The sequence below is a fragment of the Neoarius graeffei genome, chromosome 26, assembly GCF_027579695.1.
Source record: "Neoarius graeffei isolate fNeoGra1 chromosome 26, fNeoGra1.pri, whole genome shotgun sequence".
Taxonomy (NCBI): domain Eukaryota; kingdom Metazoa; phylum Chordata; class Actinopteri; order Siluriformes; family Ariidae; genus Neoarius; species Neoarius graeffei.
Genome location: NC_083594.1, coordinates 32,734,464 through 32,757,919, shown reverse-complemented (window position 1 = coordinate 32,757,919; position 23,456 = coordinate 32,734,464). Strand labels below are relative to the sequence as shown.

Sequence of the window (23,456 nt, the reverse complement as noted above, 5' to 3'; positions counted from 1 at the left end):
TCACAGCAAGAAGGTCCTGGGTTCGAGCCCCGGGGCCGGCGAGGGCCTTTCTGTGTGGAGTTTGCATGTTCTCCCCGTGTCCGCGTGGGTTTCCTCCGGGTGCTCCGGTTTCCCCCCCAGTCCAAAGACATGCAGGTTAGGTTAACTGGTGACTCTAAATTGACTGTAGGTGTGAATGTGAGTGTGAATGGTTGTCTGTGTCTATGTGTCAGCCCTGTGATGACCTGGCGACTTGTCCAGGGTGTACCCCGCCTTTCGCCCATAGTCAGCTGGGATAGGCTCCAGCTTGCCTGCGACCCTGTAGAAGGATAAAGCGGCTAGAGATAATGAGATGAGATGTCTGAAAGCGATTTCTTTAGCCAAGTCCATTTATTTATAATTTATATTTATAGTAATAAATTAACAGAGCAGGGAAGTTATCAATGGGGTTTAAAAGTGGGCGTGACCAAAACCCCTTCTCTTGCATATGTAAATGAACCAAGAACCCATTCAATGACAGCAGTGTATGCAAATGAGGCAGGTAGTGATCCAATCAGCATGTCTGTGGGCAGTCTCTTTGAGGCCACGCTCCTGCAGTCTGAGCTCAGAGTTTGTTTTTTAACTTTTTTTGGTCACCATGACCTTGACTTTGGCCGGATGACCCCCAAAACGTTGGAGGTTCTATTTGAGACCAGTGTCCATCTATCCTGAAAATTTCATGAAGATTGGTTTCATGAACATGAAGCCATTTTCCCATAATGTTGTTTACAAAAACAAACAAACCCGACCGAAAACAATACCTCACCCCCTGCTGGACTCCGTCCCGGGCAAGTTTTTTTTTTTTTTAAACCCCCTCCCCCAGTAGAGTAGCACCATGTAGCTGAGCACCACAGAAAGATCGCATCAAGAACCCTATTGCAGAACATGCAAAAGGCTAACCGCAGACCAGTTAAACTGACCAGAATAATTTAAAACTGCCCACTCTCTGCTGTCTGAAGGCAGATAAATAAATGCCTATTTACACTGTATTTAAAACCAGAAAGAGACTGGACTGACCGAATGCTGCAGATCAATCAACGACTTAATGGTATTGAACATAAAAATTTTTTGAACATGGCTGCCATGACTTGGGTATTGCCAGAGAGTATCGACTAAACCTAGTCGAATGAGTATCGATATAGATATCTGAGTATGACTGTCACTCTAAGTTGTCATGCTGCAAGTACGAAGGTGAAAGGCCATTCAGGACTTTAAACAGATGAGTTACACCAGAATAAAGCATACCCTTTGCTTAACAGATAACACCCCAACCTTTCTAAAGTCAGATACAGAGAGGTGTGCTCGTGGATCCAAACCAAGGATGAAGCGCATCAGCTTATTTTGACAAATCTGAAGGCTGTGTTTTGATTTCCTGGTCAAGCCAAAAAACCAGGAGCAGGAAGCATAGCCAAAGTGACACTACACTAAAGCTATAGCTAAAGTGCACTGTGCACTTTGACTGAGAAAGCGTGCTCATCTCTAGAGGAATTTTAGGCGAGAATTCGCAAGCTGTACAATTTTCTTGGCCGCAATTTCTCCATTAAGGATTTGGTCCAGGGCACACCCCAAGCAGTTGACAGAGTCTTTAGTCGCTGTTTCAGCTCCATTACGTGTAATGTTTAGTTGAGACCTTTTACTAATTTTTCTCTTGGTGCCAAACAAAATCAATTCAGTTTTGCCAAGATGCAATGAAAGTTTACTGAGAACCAACCATTCATTAATCTTTTCCAACTCCCCACTCAATTGATTTTCAATGTACTCCACTGGGGCGGCACGGTGGTGTAGTGGTTACCGCTGTCGCCTCACAGCAAGAAGGTCCAGGTTAGAGCCCTGTGGCCGACGAGGGCCTTTCTGTGCGGAGTTTGCATGTTCTCCCCGTGTCTGCGTGGGTTTCCTCCGGGTGCTCCGGTTTCCCCCACAGTCCAAAGACATGCAGGTTAGGTTAACTGGTGACTCTAAAATTGACCGTAGGTGTGAATGTGAGTGGTTGTCTGTGTCAGCCCTGTGATGACCTGGTGACTTGTCCAGGGTGTACCCCACCTTTCGCCCATAGTTAGCTGGGATAGGCTCCAGCTTGCCTATGACCCTGTAGAACAGGATAAAGCGGCTAGAGATAATGAGATGAGATGTACTCCATTGATCTGCCCGAAACCGATAAAGCTGAATCGTCGGCATATAACAAAAGCTTACAAGACACAGCTCTCTGCATATTATTAACATAGATCAAGAAAAGCAGGGGCCCCAAAATTGAACCCTGCAGAACCCCACAGACAATATCTCTAGGAGTAGAATGAACATCGACACTGACTGAGACCGGTCTGTCAAATATGACTGAAACCACTTAATATATGCACCATTCACACCAATAGCTTGCAGTTTCATCAGTAAGATCTCATGATTGACAGTCACTACGTTTACATGCACATAGAGAGAATCGAATTTCTGCCGTTGCTCGACTGAAATCGAAGTTCAAAATGCCATGTATACACCTTAATTCAGCTGAAATTGAACTGAACTTGATTTCTCGGAATCGAGCTACACGACCTAGTTTATGCGATTTCTGCCGAGCTACTTTGTGCATGTATACCCTATCGAGCTAGTTGTCGAGCTACTTCTGGAAGTGACAAGTGACGAGACCACAAGTGAGAAACACAACAGCCTCGGTCGGCATGACAACGAATCATGACAACGGCATGAATCTTTTCTTTTTGTGGCATTGTTTGCACTGTTAAAATTTAGCTCACTTACTGTATCACCAAATACATCTGTACAGCTGTTGCATAGCTGTGAATTGTGTACATAAACAAGTCATTGTATTTGTGTGTGTGTGTGTGTGTGTGTGTGTGTGTATGTATATATATATATATATATATATATATATATATATATATATATATATCCAACATCTGAAGAATGTCAATAAAAACAAAACAATTTAACTTTTTGTGTGTTTATTAAGACATAAGTTAAATTGTAAGCAAAAAATGGACTTTAGAAAAATATTATTGTGCAAAATAAGTTGTCTTACAAAACAGTGGTCTGCGCCGGACAGTTTGTAGCCATAGTCTGTTACAGCAAGCCTAACAGCTTGAGCACGGAACTGCTAGTGTTGCCAGATTGGGGGTTTTAAGTGCATTTTAGCGGATTTGAACATGTTTTGGGCTGGAAAACATCAGCAGTATCTGGCAACACTGTAGCTCTTCTTCATGACGACAACCGGAAGTGTACCAACACGATGGGGCGTGTAGCGCCACGTGTGGCTCGGGTGCACAATGCACCTTGCACAATAGCCCGATTTCACTTGTGCATGTAGGATTGGATTTCTCTGGCACCCCTGCTGGGACCCTTTGCTCGATTACCAACAGCAGCTCGATTTGGACGTGCATGTAAATGTAGTGAGTGTTGAAGGGCTTTTGCAAACCCAATAAGACCATTCTAATGTAATTTCCTGAGTCCATCTGCTTCCTAATATAATTGGTCAAGTGGATGAGACAGGCATCAGTAGAGAAAGACTGTCTAAAACCAGACTGATAGTCATATAACAAATTCTTTTGTTGAAGATACTCATATAACTGATTATAAAATGACTCTCTAGAACCTTTGACACCACAACGAGGATGGAGACTGGTCTATAGTCTCCTACCTCAGTTTTACGATTCTTTTTGTGTAGAGATACAACCCTTGTCATTTTAAGCTCCAGAGGAACTGCACCATGAATAGATAAACTGATGACAAGAGTCAGTGGATTCACAATCTGGGAAGATCCATCCTTTAAAAATCAGGCAGGCAACTCTTATTATATAAAATAACGCACACCTTCTGACCAATCAGATTCATGCATACAGTGGGGCAAAAAAGTATTTAGTCAGCCACCAATTGTGCAAGTTCTCCCACTTAAAAAGATAAGAGAGGCCTGTAATTTTCATCATAGGTACACTTCAACTATGAGAGACAGAATGGGGGGAAAGAATCCAGGAAATCACATTGTAGGATTTTTAATGAATTAATTGGTAAATTCCTCGGTAAAATAAGTATTTGGTCACCTACAAACAAGCAAGATTTCTGGCTCTCACAGACCTGTAACAACTTCTTTAAGAGGCTCCTCTGTCCTCCACTCGTTACCTGTATTAATGGCACCTGTTTGAACTCGTTATCAGTATAAAAGACACCTGTCCACAACCTCAAACAGTCACACTCCAAACTCCACTATGGCCAAGACCAAAGAGCTGTCAAAGGACACCAGAAACAAAATTGTAGACCTGCTCCAGGCTGGGAAGACTGAATCTGCAATAGGTAAAGCTGGGCATACACTGTGCGATTTTTTCAATCACGGTATTCAGCTGCTGCTCACACTGTACGAGTGAATCGCAGGGGTAAACAGCACGCAGCTTATGATTCCTGTTCTCACACTATACGATCCGATGCTCGGATGCGATGCTCAGGATTTCAAACAGGTTTGATTTTCATCCGATCGATCGGGAGGAGGTCGTGAGGTGTTAATCGCTTGTCGTTACCCCATGTATACTACACGATCCGAGATGCACGATTGAGCAAAAACTCGGCCCGATCTCCAAAATAGTCACACGAGTGAAAATCGTGTCAAAATCGGGCCAAAAATCGCACAGTGTATGCCCAGCTTAAGGCCATCCTTTAAAAAAAAAATCCGTTTTCTGTCCACCGGGTGAGCAAAAAAATTTTCAGTCAGGAGGAAGGGTTTTTTTTTTTTAAATATATGGATGGATAAGAAATCGCAATGCTGTGTTTGCTTTTTCTTTCAGTACTTTTTTTATTACAAAAGCAGACACATTTAATAAAATATGACGGTTTAATCAACTGAAACTTGTACAAAAACTTTAAGTTAGCATTTTAAATGCTGACTGCAACATTTGCAAAACTTTTACAAAGGTACTTAAAATGTCCGACACACGGACTTTTTGTAGTTCTAAATCGACCGTTAGGCCTAGTTCGGATGAAATTACACTATTAAAATGATCACTGAATGATTTGTTTTTCTGAGTCTTTACTATTTTGTTGTTCGCTAGAATACCATTTTGCAATTTCACACTTAAGCAAATGTTTGAAAACTCCGGATCTCCTTCCTTCATGGTGGCTGCCATTTTTTTTGTGCCGCATGGCGCATGCGCAGAGCTGATTCAATTCTATATTCTGTGCGGAATGCAGGGCTTTCCACAAGCGCCGGCTGCCGGCCATACAGCCGACTACACAATTAAGTCCAGCCGGCTACTTTAGTGACTATTATTTTTGTAGCCCACAGGCTCCAAATATTAATTTTTGATTTTAATAAAATTAAAATGTTTATTTAACGGACTGACAATGTCAAACTGAACCGCACTCATTTAAGCTGTGATTCGCGCCGTTTGTACCGATAACCACAAATTCCCTGCCGACTTCGTTGATCAAGGGAGAGTAACTTATCCGCGGCCCCGACATGCGGTGTGTGCGCACGCACACTTGGCGGAGGCAGTAGTGTGTCGGGGCCGTCGGAGGGAACAGAAGCAGAGATAACACTTATTTTGTCTCTGGTAAACCAGTCTTCTCTCGTTCAATTACGTGCTGGCATCAAAAGACACCGTTGGTTGTAAATGAAACCAAACTGAGTCGTTGGAGTGCATTTTCATACACAAATGAAGAAATGTTCGCTGAGTGTTTGTGTAGCCACCACTGCAGACCGTTGTCGTTGTTAATTCATAGCATGCTCAGTTGCGTGAATGTGTCATGCACCGAAAAGAAGAGATTTACAAGCCAGGAACGCCTCATGATGCAATACGCAAGAAAAGAAAGATTTACTGCCATTTTACTTTGTATTTGAGTAAAGTGAATAAATAAATGGTCTGTGGAAAATACATTTAATCCTGGGAACTGCGTGCACAGGAGTTTATTTTGTGTTTACTCTCCCCCCCCCCCGGCTGGCTACTTATTTGTCATGGCTGGCTAGTATGAGCCTTAGTGGAAAGCCCTGGGAATACATAAATGTCAAGTTCGATTTTAGATTTACGAACCCGAAAAAAATGTCGAAAAACTGGCATTAAAAAAAAAATTTTCAACCGCACAAATGGCACTCACCCGGCCGGTGGACCGGAAACAGAACATTTTTTAATAATGGCCTAAGCAGCTTGGTGTGAAGAAATCAACTGTGGGAGCAATTATTAGAAAATGGAAGACATACAAGACCACTGATAATCTCCCTCGATCTGGGGCTCCACGCAAGATCTCACCCCGTGGGGTCAAAATGATCACAAGAACGGTGAGCAAAAATCCCAGAACCACACGGGGGGACCTAGTGAATGACCTGCAGAGAGCTGGGACCAAAGTAACAAAGGCTACCATCAGTAACACACTACGCCGCCAGGGACTCAAATCCTGCAGTGCCAGACGTGTCCCCCTGCTTAAGCCAGTACATGTCCAGGCCCGTCTGAAGTTTGCTAGAGAGCATTTGGATGATCCAGAAGAGGACTGGGAGAAAGTCATATGGTCAGATGAAACCAAAATAGAAGTTTTGGGTAAAAACAACTTGTCGTGTTTTGAGGAGAAAGAATGCTGAGTTGCATCCAATGAACACCATACCTACTGTGAAGCATGGGGGTGGAAACATCATGCTTTGGGGCTGTTTTTCTGCAAAGGGACCAGGACGACTGATCCGTGTAAAGGAAAGAATGAATGGGGCCATGTATCGTGAGATTTTGAGTGAAAACCTCCTTCTATCAGCAAGGGCATTGAAGATGAAACGTGGCTGGGTCTTTCAGCATGACAATGATCCCAAACACACCGCTCGGGCAACAAAGGAGTGGCTTCGTAAGAAGCATTTCAAGGTCCTGGAGTGGCCTAGCCAGTCTCCAGATCTCAACCCCATAGAAAATCTTTGGAGGAAGTTGAAAGTCCGTGTTGCCCAGCGACAGCCCCAAAACATCACTGCTCTAGAGGAGATCTGCATGGAGGAATGGGCCAAAACACCAGCAACAGTGTGTGAAAACCTTGTGAAGACTTGCAGAAAACGTTTGACCTCTGTCATTGCCAACAAAGGGTATATAATAAAGTAACTGAGATGAACTTTTGTTATTGACCAAATACTTATTTTCCACCATAATTTGCAAATAAATTCTTGAAAAATCAGACAGACAATGTGATTTTCTGGATTTTTTTTCCCTCATTTTGTCTCTCATAGTTGAGGTATACCTATGATGAAAATTACAGGCCTCTCATCTTTAAAGGGCTGATGACACGAACATGACTCTATGCAATTTCTTAAATAAACTATACAACATGGCAAACATGTTAAATTTCTGTTATAATTACGTGAAAAGAAGCAGTTGTTACGCGAATATCCAACTTTTAATTGCACAGCGCAAGAAAACTGGGTCCGTGGCTCGCGGCCATGCTGTGACATCAGTGGAAGAACACGCTGCGGTTCACTGGCTGTTCTACTCAATGGAAATGGCGCATGAAAACGCCGGTGAACTTTCTAGCTCTTCCTCTTCTGGGAGTCTAGAATTGTGTTGTGAGTAGGATAGATCGGAAGAATCAAGCGATGACGAACACGGGTGCATCCAACCGTACAGGTTTGAACCTGTTACTGTGCAATCTGAGAGCAACTCCGACCCCGAGATGGACAGCGGACAGGCAGACAGCCCAGCATTGAACACCACAAGGTTGGATAACAAGGATTGGTAGGTCAACCCGTATTTGTTCAAAATGTTATGGAATCAATATTTTAATATTGTGTATTGTTGTCTTGCATGTGTAAACACTGCTTATATCATGTAAGCCGTATGCTACACTGAATACATAGTTCCTAATGGAGCATGCAAACGGCTAACATAATAAGCTGACGACTATGCCTGATCCGTGATACATTTAGGATAATATTGGCAGGCACGTCTTCTAGTTTATGGCTTCTTAGTTTTATCCTTGAATGAAGCAAAATATTTGATAACCTACATCAGCGTAAGCAAATGACAATCTGTAGCCTACTTGTCTGGCTAAGTTAGCTTTCCCTCAGTGTTTGCTTTGAGAAACAAGCTTTCACAAGCAAATACATGACTGATATCATGCCGACTTTATGATTACATTTATGATTATCATGAATGTGTACTCTATGATGTGTACTCTATGAGCGCTCTGGAGCGAGTCACTTCCAAGATGGCCGTGCAGACCGCATGGTTACTATTTTTAGCATCATGTCGGAGCACTCTATAGCTCTACGTACCTTTATCTTATGTCGTTTCTCAACACATGTTCTGACAGTTGGACTGTCTTTGGAGGAGTCGCCTTGTCCCAGGCGACTGCTGGATCCGGCATAGCTACTAGTAGACCCCCTCCGGAATACTGTAGGCACTGCTGATGGTAGCAGCACACGTTTGTGCTGAACTGAACACCCAAGAGATTCCTTTAAGCTGGGAAGGGTGTCAAAACAATCCAAATCGAAGTGTTCAGAGCACAGGACGGATGTTGGTGAGGGCTCCCACTTGTCACGAGTGCGCCTGACTTGCTTCACCCACTTCGCATGCAGCTCGGGATCTCTGGGAAACTTGAATAAACTTACCCCATCCCTGTGGGTTTTGGAGCAAAAGCCGGCAACACAACGTGAAGGCATAATAACTATATATGTATAATAATAATACTAATAATGATAAACTGAACACCTCTCGCATCAACAACAAACTGGTAAGTGAGGAGGAAGATTATTTCGCTGACGTCATATAGCCCCTCCTCCTCTTTCGTCTCCTGGGTGCTGCAGCCCCGTCAAATTTGCCCAAATAGCCGCGTTTTTTATCATAACTTGTAAAATAGGCACCTTCGTGAATTAATATATGGATCATTGGGAATTACTTTTTATGTTATAAAACATCGCCAAAGATGTCAAAAACGTGTCATCAGCCCTTTAAAGGTGGGGTACAAGATTTTGGAATAACGGTTCCTGCAAGCCATAATTTGAAAAGAAACACGCCCGCCCTCACCATGCTCCCCCCCGTCTCCACCCCTCCTCCCCCTTATAAAGCCTGAGAAACTGGAAAAATAGCTCAAACTTTCATTTAAACTGTGTTTTCAGCCCCAATTTTCACTCCACACACAATTTTCTCAAAAGTAGTAGCCACACTTGTCCTGATTCACAAAATGTGTCTATCTACACGATAGGACTTGCAGTTTTTGAATGAGAAGCCTGAAAGTGAGGAGAGGACAGGCGCCCAGCCCCATAGACTGACATTATAAACTTAGCAGAAAAGTCACTCGTTTTTAACTCGCTCTAATGACCTCATTTTTTACACTACAGAGATAAAAATTACATCAGTATGTTCAGGAAAGCCTTGTGGCACTCACTGTGAAAGAATTTTGTGAATATATCCTTCCGTTTTCGTGTAAATCCCCGTTGTTTGGAGGGAGCCGCTCTGAGGGAAGACTGCGGGTGGGGGAGGGGCTACTCGCAGGCTTCAGTCTGATTGACGCGTCAGTATCCAATCATTTTGAGGTGGTATCTCGATATGATTGGATGGCGTTTTTCCTTTATTTTGCACTGTAGACTGGATTAAAATATTTCGTTTTTGGGTCAAACCTTCTATTGTACTGCTTGCAACATGGGTGTGAGGAGCTTTTCAAGCAATATGGAAAAAATTAAAGCCGCAAGCGGCCTTGACGGGCCCTCGCGCCAGCAGCCAAGGGGGGCGGGGGCATGCGTTCCCGCGAAACACCTTCCACAGGTTCTTCGGCAAGAGACATTACTCCCACAATGGCGACAAAGCACAGAATTGGACACATGGCAACAATAGGGTCTCGCACTGTACGGTGCTCGGGCCCTAATAATAATAATAATAATCCTTCAAAAACAATAGGGTCTCGCAGTGTACGGTGCTCGGGCCCTAATAATAATAATAATAATAACTAGAAACTATATGCCAAGCAGGCACCTTAATGCGAGAGGCAAAAATCACAACACGTTAGGGGGCGCTATAGAGGCCCTGAGGCCCGCCTGGATCTGGGCTTCTGGTTCTCAGTAGCGGTGGCAGTCTAAGAAAAAGGAGCCAAGTTTCGTGCGTTGTCGACCATGGCAAGCGCCCCAGAAAGGGTCTTGTAAAGAGTTTGCTTGCCAAGTTTGACAAATCAGAAGCTGCAATATAATTTCTGCCATAACCAGCACCCCCAGGGGCGAAAGTGCACAAAATTTGGCGTATATGTCAGGTGAGCTATGAAGAGTTTGTGTATGAAGTTTGATGACAATTGAGTAAATAGAAGATGAGATATAGATTTTTGAAGAATAAATTTTTTGGTTTTTCCCATGTCAGTAGGTGGCGCTATGCTGTACATGAGCGATTATGAGTTGGAAAAATAAGTGTCTACAACAGCAACGTACTATCACAAGGTAGTGGTGTGAAGGAAAAGCATTATGGAATAATTTACCAAAAACCCGTTATGGAGCAATTGCGTCGGCCAAAAACAGCGCCCCCCATGGACGAAAATTCCCAAAATGTGGTATACATGACATGGGAGGTAGTAAGAGGGTGGCTGTGAAGTTTGACCAAATTTGAGGAAAGATTGGATTATTTGCCCAAAAATAGCGCCACCAGAGGCGAAAGTGCACAAAATTTGGCGTATATGTCAGGTGAGCTATGAAGAGTTTGCGTATGAAGTTTGATGACAATTGAGTAAATAGAAGATGAGATATAGATTTTTGAAGAATAAATTTTTTGGTTTTTCCCATGTCAGTAGGTGGCGCTATGCTGTACATGAGCGATTATGAGTTGGAAAAATAAGTGTCTACAACAGCAACGTACTATCACAAGGTAGTGGTGTGAAGGAAAAGCATTATGGAATTATTAACCAAAAACCCGTGTTGGAGCAATTGCGTCGGCCAAAAACAGCGCCCCCCATGGACGAAAATTTCCAAAATGTGGTATACATGACATGGGAGGTAGAAAGAGGGTGGCCGTGAAGTTTGACCAAATTTGAGGAAAGATTGGAATTTTTGCCCAAAAATAGCGCCCCCAGTGGCGAAATATCAGAGAAATTGGGTAACATGTCAGAAGCCCAATGAGTGATTTGCGTGTGAAGAATGAGCAGTTTTGAGCAATCAGAAGATTTATGAATTTTTAAGCATGTAAAATTTTGCATCGAAAATTGATTGACGTATAACTTCTGAACGGTTTATCCTACGTGAAACGTATTTAGTAACTTTTGTCAGCCATGTCTGTAGATGATGTGTATCAATTATGGTGACATTCCTATGAACGGTCTAGGAGGAGTTGCGCCGTCTTCGTGGCCATGCATTTCGCACAAAAGTGAAATTACCTCACTTCCTGTTGGGCGTGGCTAATGCATTGGCATTACATTTTTGTCCGGCTTAGTGAGATACATATGCGTACCAAATGGCATGCCACTACTACAAACTACATGGCACCCAGGCACCTTAATGCGGGAGGCCAAAATCACAATGACTTAGGGGGCGCTATAGAGGCCCTGAGCCCCGGCCAAGTTTGGGCTTCTGGTTCTGAGTAGCGGTGGCAATTCTCGGAACTGGTGCCAAATTTCGTGCGTTTTCGCCCATGGCAAGTGCCCCGAAAATGGCCCAACAGCGGAGAAAAATAAAGAAGAAGAAGAAGAAGACGGAAGAAGAAGAAGAAGACGGAAGAATAATAATAGTGAACTCTTACAAGAACAATAGGGCCTTCGCCCATAGGGCTCGGGCCCTAATTACTCCTGAAAAACATCTCGTACCCCACCTTTAAGTGGGAGAACTTGCACAATTGGTGACTGACTAAATACTTTTTTGCCCCACTGTACAACCGCTCTGTGGTATAACGAACAAAGCCATGCTTTTTAACCATTTACTGTTACATTTAATATTGTAGAATGTCCAAATAACAAACTTGTAATTCCAGTCATTCCCTAACAAACCTCAATTTTTTCCCTTCTCTCTAAAAGGTTTACAAGACCAAAAATCCCCAGTGTATTACACTACTGAGAAGGCATAACCTCCTAAATGCCTCCGTCCTGAAGACTTTCCCATGTTGGAAAACTCACTGTTACAAAGTGCTATCACTGGAGACTCCTTTCCTAAACGTTAAAAAAAAAAAAAAAACACATCTTACAAAAAATATCACCATACCAATGAATGTGTACTTTTCTTAGTCTTGTTATTTAGCAATTTCTTAAGCTATTACAGACCCCTTTCACTGATGTCACACTTACGTTAGAACCATTGCTACCCTTGTCCTGGGGGACAAGCAAAGTTTCTTTACATACTGAAGACAAGCAATATTGAAGATGTCAGATGTCTGTAGTTCTACAGCTGAAAAAGCCGTGTCTGTGTGGGTTTCCCCCACAGTTCAAAGACATGCGGTTAGGTTAATATGGGACGGCCTTGGGCTGAGGTGCCCTTGAGCGAGGCACCTAACTCCCGATTGCTCCCCGGGCACTGTTAGCATGGCTGCCCACTGCTCTGGGTATGTGTGTGCGCTCATTGCTCACATGCGTGTGCGCATCTGTGTGTTCACTGCTTCAGATGGGTTAAATGCAGAGAGGAAATTTCACAAGTGTGTAATGAATAAAGTTGTGCTTTCTTTCTTTACTACCAGATTATTGGATAATCCAAGTCAGAAAGAAGCAAAGGATATACATGGAAATTAGAGTTTATTAGTGGTTAAAGGAGATGCGCAGAACCGTGGCCTCACTTTTAGTTCATAAATGCCTTGAGACCTCAAGAATGGCATAGGAATAGTTTTAAGCGTTAACGATAAATCTAATATAGTAATTTTTACGATTAAAATGATTCATACAGGTAGGGGTCTGAGTGAATGACTTCGACATCTGTGACGTCACAGCGGGAAAGCTATCGGTCTCATCACAGTTTCCGCTATACTAAAACACAGAGCTGACTGCAACTTCGATCCTCCATTTTAAGCTAATTTATCGCCATGCCACATAAATGTGTTGCTGGCGGGTGCAGCAACATGACAGAAGGCGAATTTATGTTGCATTCATGGCCCAAGAATGTAGCCTGGCAAGCCAGACTAAATGTGAATATTTAGTCTGGCCTCGATCCGTAGACATTTCCGAAGGGGGTGGGAGGAACAAACCGCTGTCTTTCAAACTGTCTCTGTGCGTATAGGCCAACGCTCTGACCAATCAGCACAACGGTGACTGTGACGTAGTCAGAGTGATAGAAAGCAGTGGGGGAGGCCTTGAAATAAATAATTTTTCAAAATGCGTATTAATTAATAAACAGGTTCTAGATATTAAGAAGTTTGGAGATAATGACCACAAGTTTGGAGTCTGTACCACATACACTCATTTTTTTTCCCCCCAAGTGTTTTTCAAGGGTTTGCTTAAACTGTTTTTGAGAGTTTTTATTTAGTGGTGTTTGGTGAAATAATTTCCCTTAAATTTAAAATAACGGGAAAATAAGAAACAATCAAAAAGTAATGTTTCAAAACTGTTTATTAATTCTTCGTACTGCACAAACTAGCCCCATCCTTTTGGCTACGACTGGAGCCAGCTGGTAGATCAGAGTTTTGCCATAGCCGGTCGGCAAAACAGCGAAAACGTCCTTCTTGAAAAGGAATGAGCGGAGAGCCTCTTCCTGCTCATGTTTCAACAAAAACTCCAAGTCTAATTCTTCTAAAACTGATTCCAAAGCGGAGTCAAACGCGTGCTGTTCACTAGCCGTAGCCATCTTTCCTGCTGTGCTTTCTCCAGCGTCGCGCAGCTTTGTCGTCACTCCTGCAAAAGCCCGCCCAAAGAATCCAAACAAAAACCTTGCGTTGTGATTGGCGGGCACGATTTGATGCCCGGGGTGTTTTTGTTTATATGGTGCGAGGCTAGACCCACTCGCTAGGCAAAAATATTTTTGGCCGCAAGGCGGGTGGGTCTAGTTTACTAGGCTACCAAGAATGTTCAAACTGCAATGATTTGGACGCATTTTGCGAGAAATTCATGGAATGGGCGCCTATGAAGTGGCCTCTCCTCTGCTCATTTTACTGATTACTCATACGAAACCTCTGATCTGTTGAGCGTTGGCTATAAGCCCATACTGAAAGAGGGTGCAGTACCAACAATTAAAGGAAAAGAAAACTACAAGACAAGAAAAGCAAGTTCAGTTGCACCAGTTCTCCCGGAGTGTGAGCTGAGCAGTAATGGCGGAGTACTCAATATGGAGAAAATGGAGAATGAGTGGACCAGTCGTCATTTCTCCGCTGGATATGCAAAGAACTGAGAGTCAGATTGTTTCAAAACAATCGGCCGCTAGATCGGCCTTCAAGAAGCGAGAACACACAGGTAAGATGCAACTCTCATTTGGTTACGTAACAAAAAAACACCATCACTCATTGTTTACCTGCATTTAGATTAATACATTTAACTTGTATTGTGTGTTTAAGTTACTGGTATAAGATTATTTAATTTGCTTCAGAACGTGACTGTCTTAGTTCATCTCAGTTTAACTTTTTACACTTTATCAGTGAAAATGCATGCATGTACATGTATGTTGCACAAGTTATAACATCTATCCTGTTTTAATGAGAGTCACATGATACTGTCAGTTCAATTCCATCCAATTCTCTAGAGGGCCTTGTTCTCTGGCTTTATTTTGTAAGGTGGGGGCCTCCGTGGCCGACGTGTTACTATCGGATTCACTTTCCGATGGTTCGAACTGATACGGTTCTACGCGTATAGCAGTAGCATGTACACACTCCAATTTCAGGACTATCACAGTCAGATGTACTACTATCTGAGAAATCTGAAGAATCTCCAATAAATCCGAACGAAGAGGCCATTGCAACCACTCTTGCCTGCCAAGTCTGGCTTTGGTCTATAGCACCGGTTCCCACTGTGACATCACCCGCTCAGGGCTGGCTGGCTCAGTGGGGCAGCTCGAATGTCAACTTTGCGGTCGATTTTAACTCTCAGAAATATATATTTTTTTAATTCCCAATTATGCAGCATACAAGAGTCAAGGATGGAGATACTATCCACTCAGAAACGTATTTAAAAATAAAGGTTCTGCGTATCTCCTTTAAGATACATACAAAATTCCTCAAAACAATTGGAGTGACGAAGATTTGTGGCCTCACGTTACCTACATAGATGTTGGAATGTATCTTCTCACTGCATTTTCTCTGTTTTAATTTAAAACACACACACAACTTATTTGCTGGAAGAGAAGAGCAGGGAGGATTAAGAATTGAGTAATGGTGGTTTGTTTACACCCAATACTAAAACCTGTAGCATCCTAGCAATCACTGCAAAGATGTGTACCAAAAGTCCAAAATTCCTACCTACCTGGGCATAAACAATACAGGACTTACATTGTAGTGTCTTGATCCCCAGATCTTTAACCCAGCCATGTATAAAATGTTGTAGGCCTCCATGCTCTTTCAGGTTTTCATCTGTGTGTCCGTGTAGAACGATGTCTGCAGCACCAGGTAGTTTGAGACTAAGGGAATTCAACGGATGGAAATTTTTTTTGACTCATCAGAAAAAAAAAAAAAATCCTTCTTCACAAGCGTGTAAGGATCTATCCCAGCCTCTCTTAACCGGGGTGCTGTCTGGCTTCGTTAGGGGTGCCGTCAAAAAATTATATATTCTAACACTGAAATAAATTAAATGAATTAAAATTCCTAAAAACGATAGTTACACTAATGCAGATCATTGCCGCCTCATGCATCATCAAGATTTGTCTCACGGCCCCCTTTCCCATGTCACGACGTCACTGCCGGGGTCAGCGTATGGTCAGCGTGACTGCGTATATTTTATATGGGGGTGCCTAGAGAATTTGCATACTTCTGAAGGGTGCCATGACTGAAAAAAGGTTGAGAAACACTGATCTATCCCATCACAAATAGCAACTTTCTGATGGTATCTTGACCGTGCATTGGCCTCTAAACTGCAAAAATAGCCGGAGACGGTTTCATGAGCTCTTTACAAATTGGTTTGTCTGACCACCATTTACTTCAGCTTTTCACCATAAACTCACATGACTGAATACAACCTTTATTCTATTCCAGGTTAACCACTCGCAAAGAAAAACCTTTAACTCAGTGGAAAAAAAAAACAAAAAACGGCAAGATCATGGCTGCACACTCAGTGAGTTTACATGCACATCCAAATCGAGCTACTGTCCGTAATCGAGCTAAGGGTCCCAGCAGGGGTGCCAGAGAAATCCAATCCTACATGCACACAAGGAAATCGAGCTATTGTGTGAGGTACATTGTGCACCCGAGCCACAGGTGGCGCTACACGCCCCATCGTGTTGGTACACTTCCGGTTGTCATCATGAAGAAGAGGAGTGATTTCCACTTTACATTCACACCACATGTCATTGCCACCTGTTGGCTACAAACTGTCCTGCGCAGACCACTGTTTTGTAAGACAACTTATTTTGCACAATTGTATATTTTTCTAAAGTCCATTTTTTGCTTACAATTTAACTTATGTCTTAATAAACACACAAAAAGTTCAACTGTTTTTGTTTTTTGTCTCCTTGTTCCTCCTGACCTCTTCTGCTGCTCGCTACTACTACTGTTGTCATGCCGACCGAGGCTGTTGTGTTTCCCGCTTGTGGTCTCGTCACTCGTCACTTCCGGAAGGGAAGTAAGTAGCTCGACTACGTAGCTCGATAGGGTTTACATGCACTAAGTAGCTCGGCTACAATCGCATAATCTAGGTCACGTAGCTTGATTACGAGAAATCCGGTTCGTTTTTATTTCAGCCGAGCTAAGGTGTATCCATGGCATTTAGAACTTCGATTTCAGTCGAGCTACGGCAGAAATTCGATTTTCTCTATGTGCATGTAAACGCACTCACTGGGACTGTATGGCAGGCCTTGGAGAGAGCTGCTCTCACAGAGCATTTCTGATGTGGACTCGAAGCTGGAGTGAAACACAGGGATTCACTGACAGTTACAGATAAAAAGGAGTACTGGGTCCTTCCTATTGCTGTGAAAAAAAAAATCTCCTACTCCTGGATCAGAGAGATTTCCATTCTAATGAAATGCCCAAGTTCCTAAGCCACAATCAGAAGTTCAAGACAAATGCCGCTTTTCCACTACCAACGCGGCTGAGTTGGGCTGAGCCGTGCCGTGCTGAGTCGAGCTGAGTGGGGCTGTTGGAGTTGCATTTCGACTACAACCGCGCTGAACCGTGCTGGCTGGAAGTGGGTGGACACACTGGGTGGAGTTAGCGAAAGTGGGTGGACGTCAGGTGATGTCGTTAAGCAGCGCAAACAGTGACATCAGTGACCTTTTAAGCGGTAGTCTCACGACCTGGATAGTAAACAATAAACATGGAGGACATGGAGTCGTTAGTGTTGCTGGTCTTGGTGCTGTGGCTTGTTGTCACCGACAACGCAGACAGATACTGGCAAGAGCGTATAGATGAGGCAAGGCGCATAAGGCTTCAGAAATTCTCGTAATTCGTAATTCTTCTCCTTCCGGGTTTGCGGTGTTTACAGATCCCAGCGCGCTCGCGGGGCGTGTGTGGGCATGTGAGGACACTCCTCCTCACCAATCAGTGCACAGGGGAGTGTCTGCTCACACCCCCAACCTCACTCGGCTCGCTTTGGCTCGCTTCAGCCCTACTCCAAAACCGTGCGAGTTTTAGGGGCTAAGCAGGGCTGAAGCGAGCTGAGTCGTGCTGGTTTTTGGTAGTCGAAACGCGAGCCGTGTCGGGCTGAAGTGAGCTGAAGCGAGCTGAAAAAGGGTAGTGGAAAAGGGCCAAAAGTTCCATCAAGATGGTAAGAACTTTTATCTTCTTTTCTATTTGAATGATTGGAACAACCAACAAAAATGGCGCAAAAATGAACCATATTTAAGACAGATTAAGCCTTGCTCACAAGAAAAATGGTGTCTGGTTGTCCCCCAGGAGAAATTATCACATGATGTGTGACGTCGCACGCAAGGGGTCTATTGGGCTTAGATTACATGGAATGTCTGCAGTACAAGTCCCTGTGAATAATCTGTTACTACAGAAACACTCCTGTATGAGAGCATTAAAAGGGAACTGGAGTAATTTTTAAACTTGCTTTATTTCTTAATTAACATGTTATTCAAGTATTGGCAACTAATTGCAACTAAATATTATACTTATCGGCCTATCCGGCTTTTATCCATGTTGAACGTAATTCGTTTGGTCCACGGCAGATGTCGCTTATCCACTCGATCTTCACGAGACTTGTGTGAGACTTCGAAACGTGAAACTGTGTCGGCATTTTGAAAACTGTTTTCCAAACGAAATATTGCACAAAAACAAGTTTAAATGACGATTACTGCCTACTTTTTTCAAACTTTCCTGATTGCCAGCAAAACAAACAAAACTTCCAGCTTGATTACATCAGCATTCGAAAGAGGGCGCGCGCGTCTTTTGACAATGTTGGCAGATGTTGCCCTGTGTCTGAAATCACTCCCTACTCACTATATAGGGCACTATATAGTGAGGATGCCATTTTGTAGTGCTGTCCGAAACCTTAGTGAGGATTATTTACACCCTATATAGTGCACTCAAAGTATCCCACAATGCATCACGAAAAGCAGTGTATAACGGTGGTCACTAACCAAAGCAATATCCCCCATCATGCACTGCGGTTGCACTGAAAGAAATCAAATTAAAAGTCTCAAATTTTATTTAATAAAAGGCAGCGGCAAAGAAGAAAAGTATTCAGCCTTGATTTAAAAAGAACTGAAAGATGCAGGTACTTTGTATTTATTAATGTGGGAAATGCGCTCAGTATAATATGGATTTATCACAGAAATACACGGATGTGTTTATCATTTTGAAAACCCACCAGCCGTCTGATCTGGCACGTTTTAATTGTGCAACAGTAATGATGTAAATACCAGCGCGACGGGCTAGTGTCCGAAAGCATTTTTTCATTTTACCAGTGAGCTCACTATACAGTCCTCTATATAGTAATTCCCTATATAGGGAGCAGTGAACAAGTGAGCGATTTCAGACACAGGATTGGTCACTGAGTTCTGCTGTATGTTTTACTTCCGTCATACGACATCTCGCATAGGTTTGTTGTTTACAGCCATTGCTTTGACATATGGACTGATATATTACATGGCATATTTCAAACACTCATAACTTGCTATAGCAGTGAAAAATAGCTATCAAAAATACATTCCTATATTCAGTGGCGTGCACAGATAGACACGAGGTGGTGCTCAAGCACCTGCCCCTCTGCCCTCTGTCCAAAAAAGTGCCCTTTTGAATTTTTTTTTTTTTACAGTTTACTGAGGCCAATGTCGACATGATCTTTTAGAAAAGCCGCGGCATTAAAAGCGTGTGTGAAAATAATGTCCCGATGTGTGCCCCCTCCGCACACACACCGGACCTCTGTCTCTCTTGCTCTGTCACGTGAACAAGCGTGCAGTGCATTCAATGTGAGGTTGCAGCAGCATAGCGTCCTGGAAGCCACGGCCTTGTCGTAGCGCAGACAACACATCGGGCAGTCAGTCAGCTCTTCCCCTGCCCCACCAGCCAGGTAACACATGAATCGAGTGAAAATGTATTGTTTGCCCTCTAAGCCCAAGCTGTAATTATTTTGTCGTGAAGTAGCCCGTCGCATACAGAAACAACTGCACATAAGTATTATATTTTTTGCTTGACCATTTTCAGATTTAGGAAAACAAAAATTTCTTTTTCTATTTTGTTCAACTAGAGATTCCTGGCAAAGTCAAAAAACCTTGATGTAATAAATTAACATTAAGTGGTTGTTTTACACCTTTAAAAACTAAAACGGGTCAGTGGCGACCCAAACACAAGAGGAGGGTTAAATCTCAGACTTTTATAATAAGGTGTTCCACATGCGCAAAAAAGTGCCCTTTCCCCCCCCAGAGCACTTGCCCCCCAAAATGTCTGTGCACGCCACTGCCTATTGAGGTATTTCACCTGACGTCACAGGGTCACGTGACGCCCCGGTGTCCGCCATTTTGAACGTCAAGCTACATACTAACGCTGCAGACAGAGAGGGAGAACCAGCTTGAAAAAAAAAACGTGTTAGACACCTAGAATAGATTAATTTGTCAGTAAGCACTCTATAAATAACCATGGTGTTTGCTTGTTGTGCTGTGGGCTGCCACAACAGACAGGGACAGCGTGCGGGACGCTCCTTTTACCGGTTTCTAGTGATGGGAATTTCGGTTCTTTTTCGGGAGCCGGCTCTTTTGGCTCTTCTTACTATAAGGAGCCGGCTCTTTCGGCTCCCAAACGGCTCCTGAGATTTTATTTTTGATTTAATTGCTGCAATTAACTAGTTAATTAATTACATTATTATTTATATTTTATCAATAGGATGTTTTCCATTTTATTTTTTAGTTTTTGTAGCCATTGTAAAGCTTTGTAAAGTATAGCGGTGTAACAATGTTCTAGCTATAGAAATAAAACTTACCAATTAATAAATTATTTTCTCACAAACATAATGCAAAACTGTGTTATATTACCAATATAAAATACACAGCTGATTTTCCCCTCCTCAGGTGCCTCACAGACTCCTCTCCCCTGCGCTCCACAGCTTTAAGCATTACACCAATTTTCGTATTTTCGCAGCTGTGAATGACATCAACCCCCCCAACCAAAAAAAGTAGGCGTACACCATGCTACTTTTTTTCCTTTGAATGGTAATAGACAACACAAAGATGCAATCGGACAGCAACTTTTTTTGTGAAAGTCTCTCTCTCTGAGGCACCTAAGGACAAAAAACTAATTCAGCTCCCACCGAAGAGCCGGCTCCCGTCGTTCACTTCAAAGAGCCGGCTCTTTGAACCGGATCGTTCGCGACCGACACATCACTACCGGTTTCCTACTGACCCAGACAAGAGGGCCAAATGGATTGCAGCTGTGAAGAGACAGGATTGGGAGCCAACAGAGTACTCCAGACTTTGCAGTGATCATTTCATTTCAGGTTAGTTTATCAGTTAACGCAATTTTGATAAAATATATAGCAAAAAGTAAATGGGTCAGTGTTTGTTAACCCATCTGAGCAGTGAAACAAGGCAGTGTTAATTTGTCTAGGGCTGCATGTAGCAGACATCAGACATAAAACACAATAACAGAGGCTAGAAAGAAACGGGACACAGAAATAAATAAACAGGGCTCCATACCAAGGCTGGGTACAGTGTTTGTGATAAAAGACAGATCCAATTTAACACGAATCACAGCTTACTTTCTTGTTAAAATGTGCAAAGGTCTCCACCATCTCATACCGCCTTGCACTGAAGGACTTAAGCGTGCCGTCCAAAATGGCTGCGTCACGTGACTTGGTCACGTGGGTGAAATACCTCAATGTTTAATAAAATGAGATAAATAGAATTTTGATTAAAAAAAAATTTGCCTTCAGTTCTCCATTAATGTAACCCTGTGATTTATATTACCATCACTACTACACTTAGAACTGTGCTGTTAGAGACAATTAATCTACAACATCTGACTGATCAAATTTGAGAACTGGACACCACAGTGGTATAAAATCAGGTTATTGCTTCTACACAGGTGTTTAACATCATATACAGACTCAACATCTGGTGAAGGTCAGCTGAATCGTGAAGAAATCATGAATCAGAGTGTACTGATTACCCTCGGAGTTGACGATGATGATTCCTTGCACTCCTTTCTGACTCTGGATTCTCTTCAGCGTCTCCTCAACTTCAGCCTTCACACAAAAACACAACAGCCATCTGAAATATCTGATTAATGACTAACTACAGCTACATTTGTAGAAAAACAAATCAACGTTAACAATTAACACAATGCAGAATACTGATCCCTGTTCTCTCTCCTTCTGATAAACTGCACTCTTATTAATTGCTCATGGGGAAATAATACTGTTAGAGTAACATGATGGGAAAATATATTTGAGAAGGAAGATAAATATAATTATTACTGTACTGTAGTGTAGTCATGACAAAAACATACAAAAGCAGCGTGATATGTAATGCAGTAAATATTCGAAAATGTGTCAGGATTTATTCATTTGCAGTTTAAATGAATGAATGGATGATTTGGATATACTATAACGCTCATGTCAATAAAGCTCACTGAATTGAATTGACCTGACAGTTAATATTAGCAGTGGCTTCTTTAGCTCCCAAGGGAGCTCCAAGTAGTTCATTATAACTAACTAGTTTCAGAATAGCTAACTAACCGATTCAGATTAGATAAGACAAAATTTATTCATTTCTGAACAGCACAGTTTAAATTATTGTGAACTCGAACGTCACCGACAAGTGAGAAATTAGCATGCTAATAAGCTAAGCTAAGCTAGCTAGCTGGCAACTGAATCCCACTGCATGGCAACGCCCTGTCCCAGTAAAGAAAAGCTGCTGTAGCTAGCCAGTACTAGCTTGGAGCAATTGTCAGTGTTTTTAAGAGCAGAATAACATATAGTGATGCAAAGTCTCGGAATAAAGAAATAAAGTACTTGCCATCGTTAATTACTTATATTCTAATAATAATCCCAGCTACTGCTTGTGGCAAACAAGCAAACTCGCTAGCATTAGCACTGAATGTGAATTAGCAGTAACTACGTCATATCAGCGCCGCCTACTGGTGTGGAGAAGAATCAGAATTAAAATCCACTTTATTGCCAAGCACCTTTTCACAATACAAGGGATTTGCTTTGGTGGTTGGTGCTTGAACAGTTAAGATAAAATAATTTTAAAATAGACAAAATTAGTTATATACAGGGGTTAAATTGGGATTGGTTATGTGGGGGGGGCTCTGCCTCGTACCCGCCCCTGCCCCCGCCGCCCTGCCCCAATATACTTTTTGGAAAATAACCCTCTAATTTGATAACCATATCATATTGCACAGAGATATACACCTTATCTGTGTGTTGTAGGCCTATGTGTGTCTTGTAGTGCCCCCCTACACATTATGGCAGTTTGAATGTAGATTGGTTGGCCAATGTAACAGATTGTACAGGTTGTTGTACATTGGTTTGAAGGAAATGATTAGTGGGGGGTCTGGGGGTCCTCCCCCAGAAGTTTTTTATTATCATACATGTTATTTGCTGAATTCTGGTGCATTTTAATAAGTTGTTAGCTGACTTTACAGAGGTAGGTTGAGCAATATCATGTTAAATCTTGTCACATGCCTACAGGTGAAAAATGTGAAGGAGAAATGTTCAGTGAGAAAATTTGAAGGCTTGCACAATCTTAAACCAAAACAGTTTATTTATTTTGGAGGATAAATGTTAAATATGCCAAAACACTGTCAGTCAAATTGTCAATCAAATATATTCATGCAGTGAATGCAACCAAATACAAACAACACTATAACATTGGAAGCATTTATTATTATTGTTATTATTATGTATTCAATTATTTATTTGGCATGTGGTGCTTTTTGTATTGTCTAGAACATACATAAGATGAGCATATTATAGCAGCAAAATAGAAGCACAATCATTTGAATGCAGCAAAACTTTTGCTGCATTCA

At 42.4% G+C, this 23,456-nt stretch overlaps 1 protein-coding gene across 1 annotated transcript in view; it reads right to left on the bottom strand.

The window, feature by feature from the left end:
• dynlrb1 (dynein, light chain, roadblock-type 1) overlaps nt 1-22,548 on the bottom strand; it is a 49,478-nt gene extending 26,930 nt beyond the window's left edge. The window contains exons 1-2 of the mRNA XM_060910391.1: nt 22,442-22,548; nt 21,594-21,669 (exon numbers count right to left, since the gene is read on the bottom strand). Of these exons, the coding sequence (XP_060766374.1) occupies nt 21,594-21,669; nt 22,442-22,444 (79 nt within the window). The 5' untranslated portion in view covers nt 22,445-22,548. The remainder of the gene's footprint in view (nt 1-21,593; nt 21,670-22,441) is intronic.
• Between the last annotated feature and the right edge of the window lie 908 nt (nt 22,549-23,456).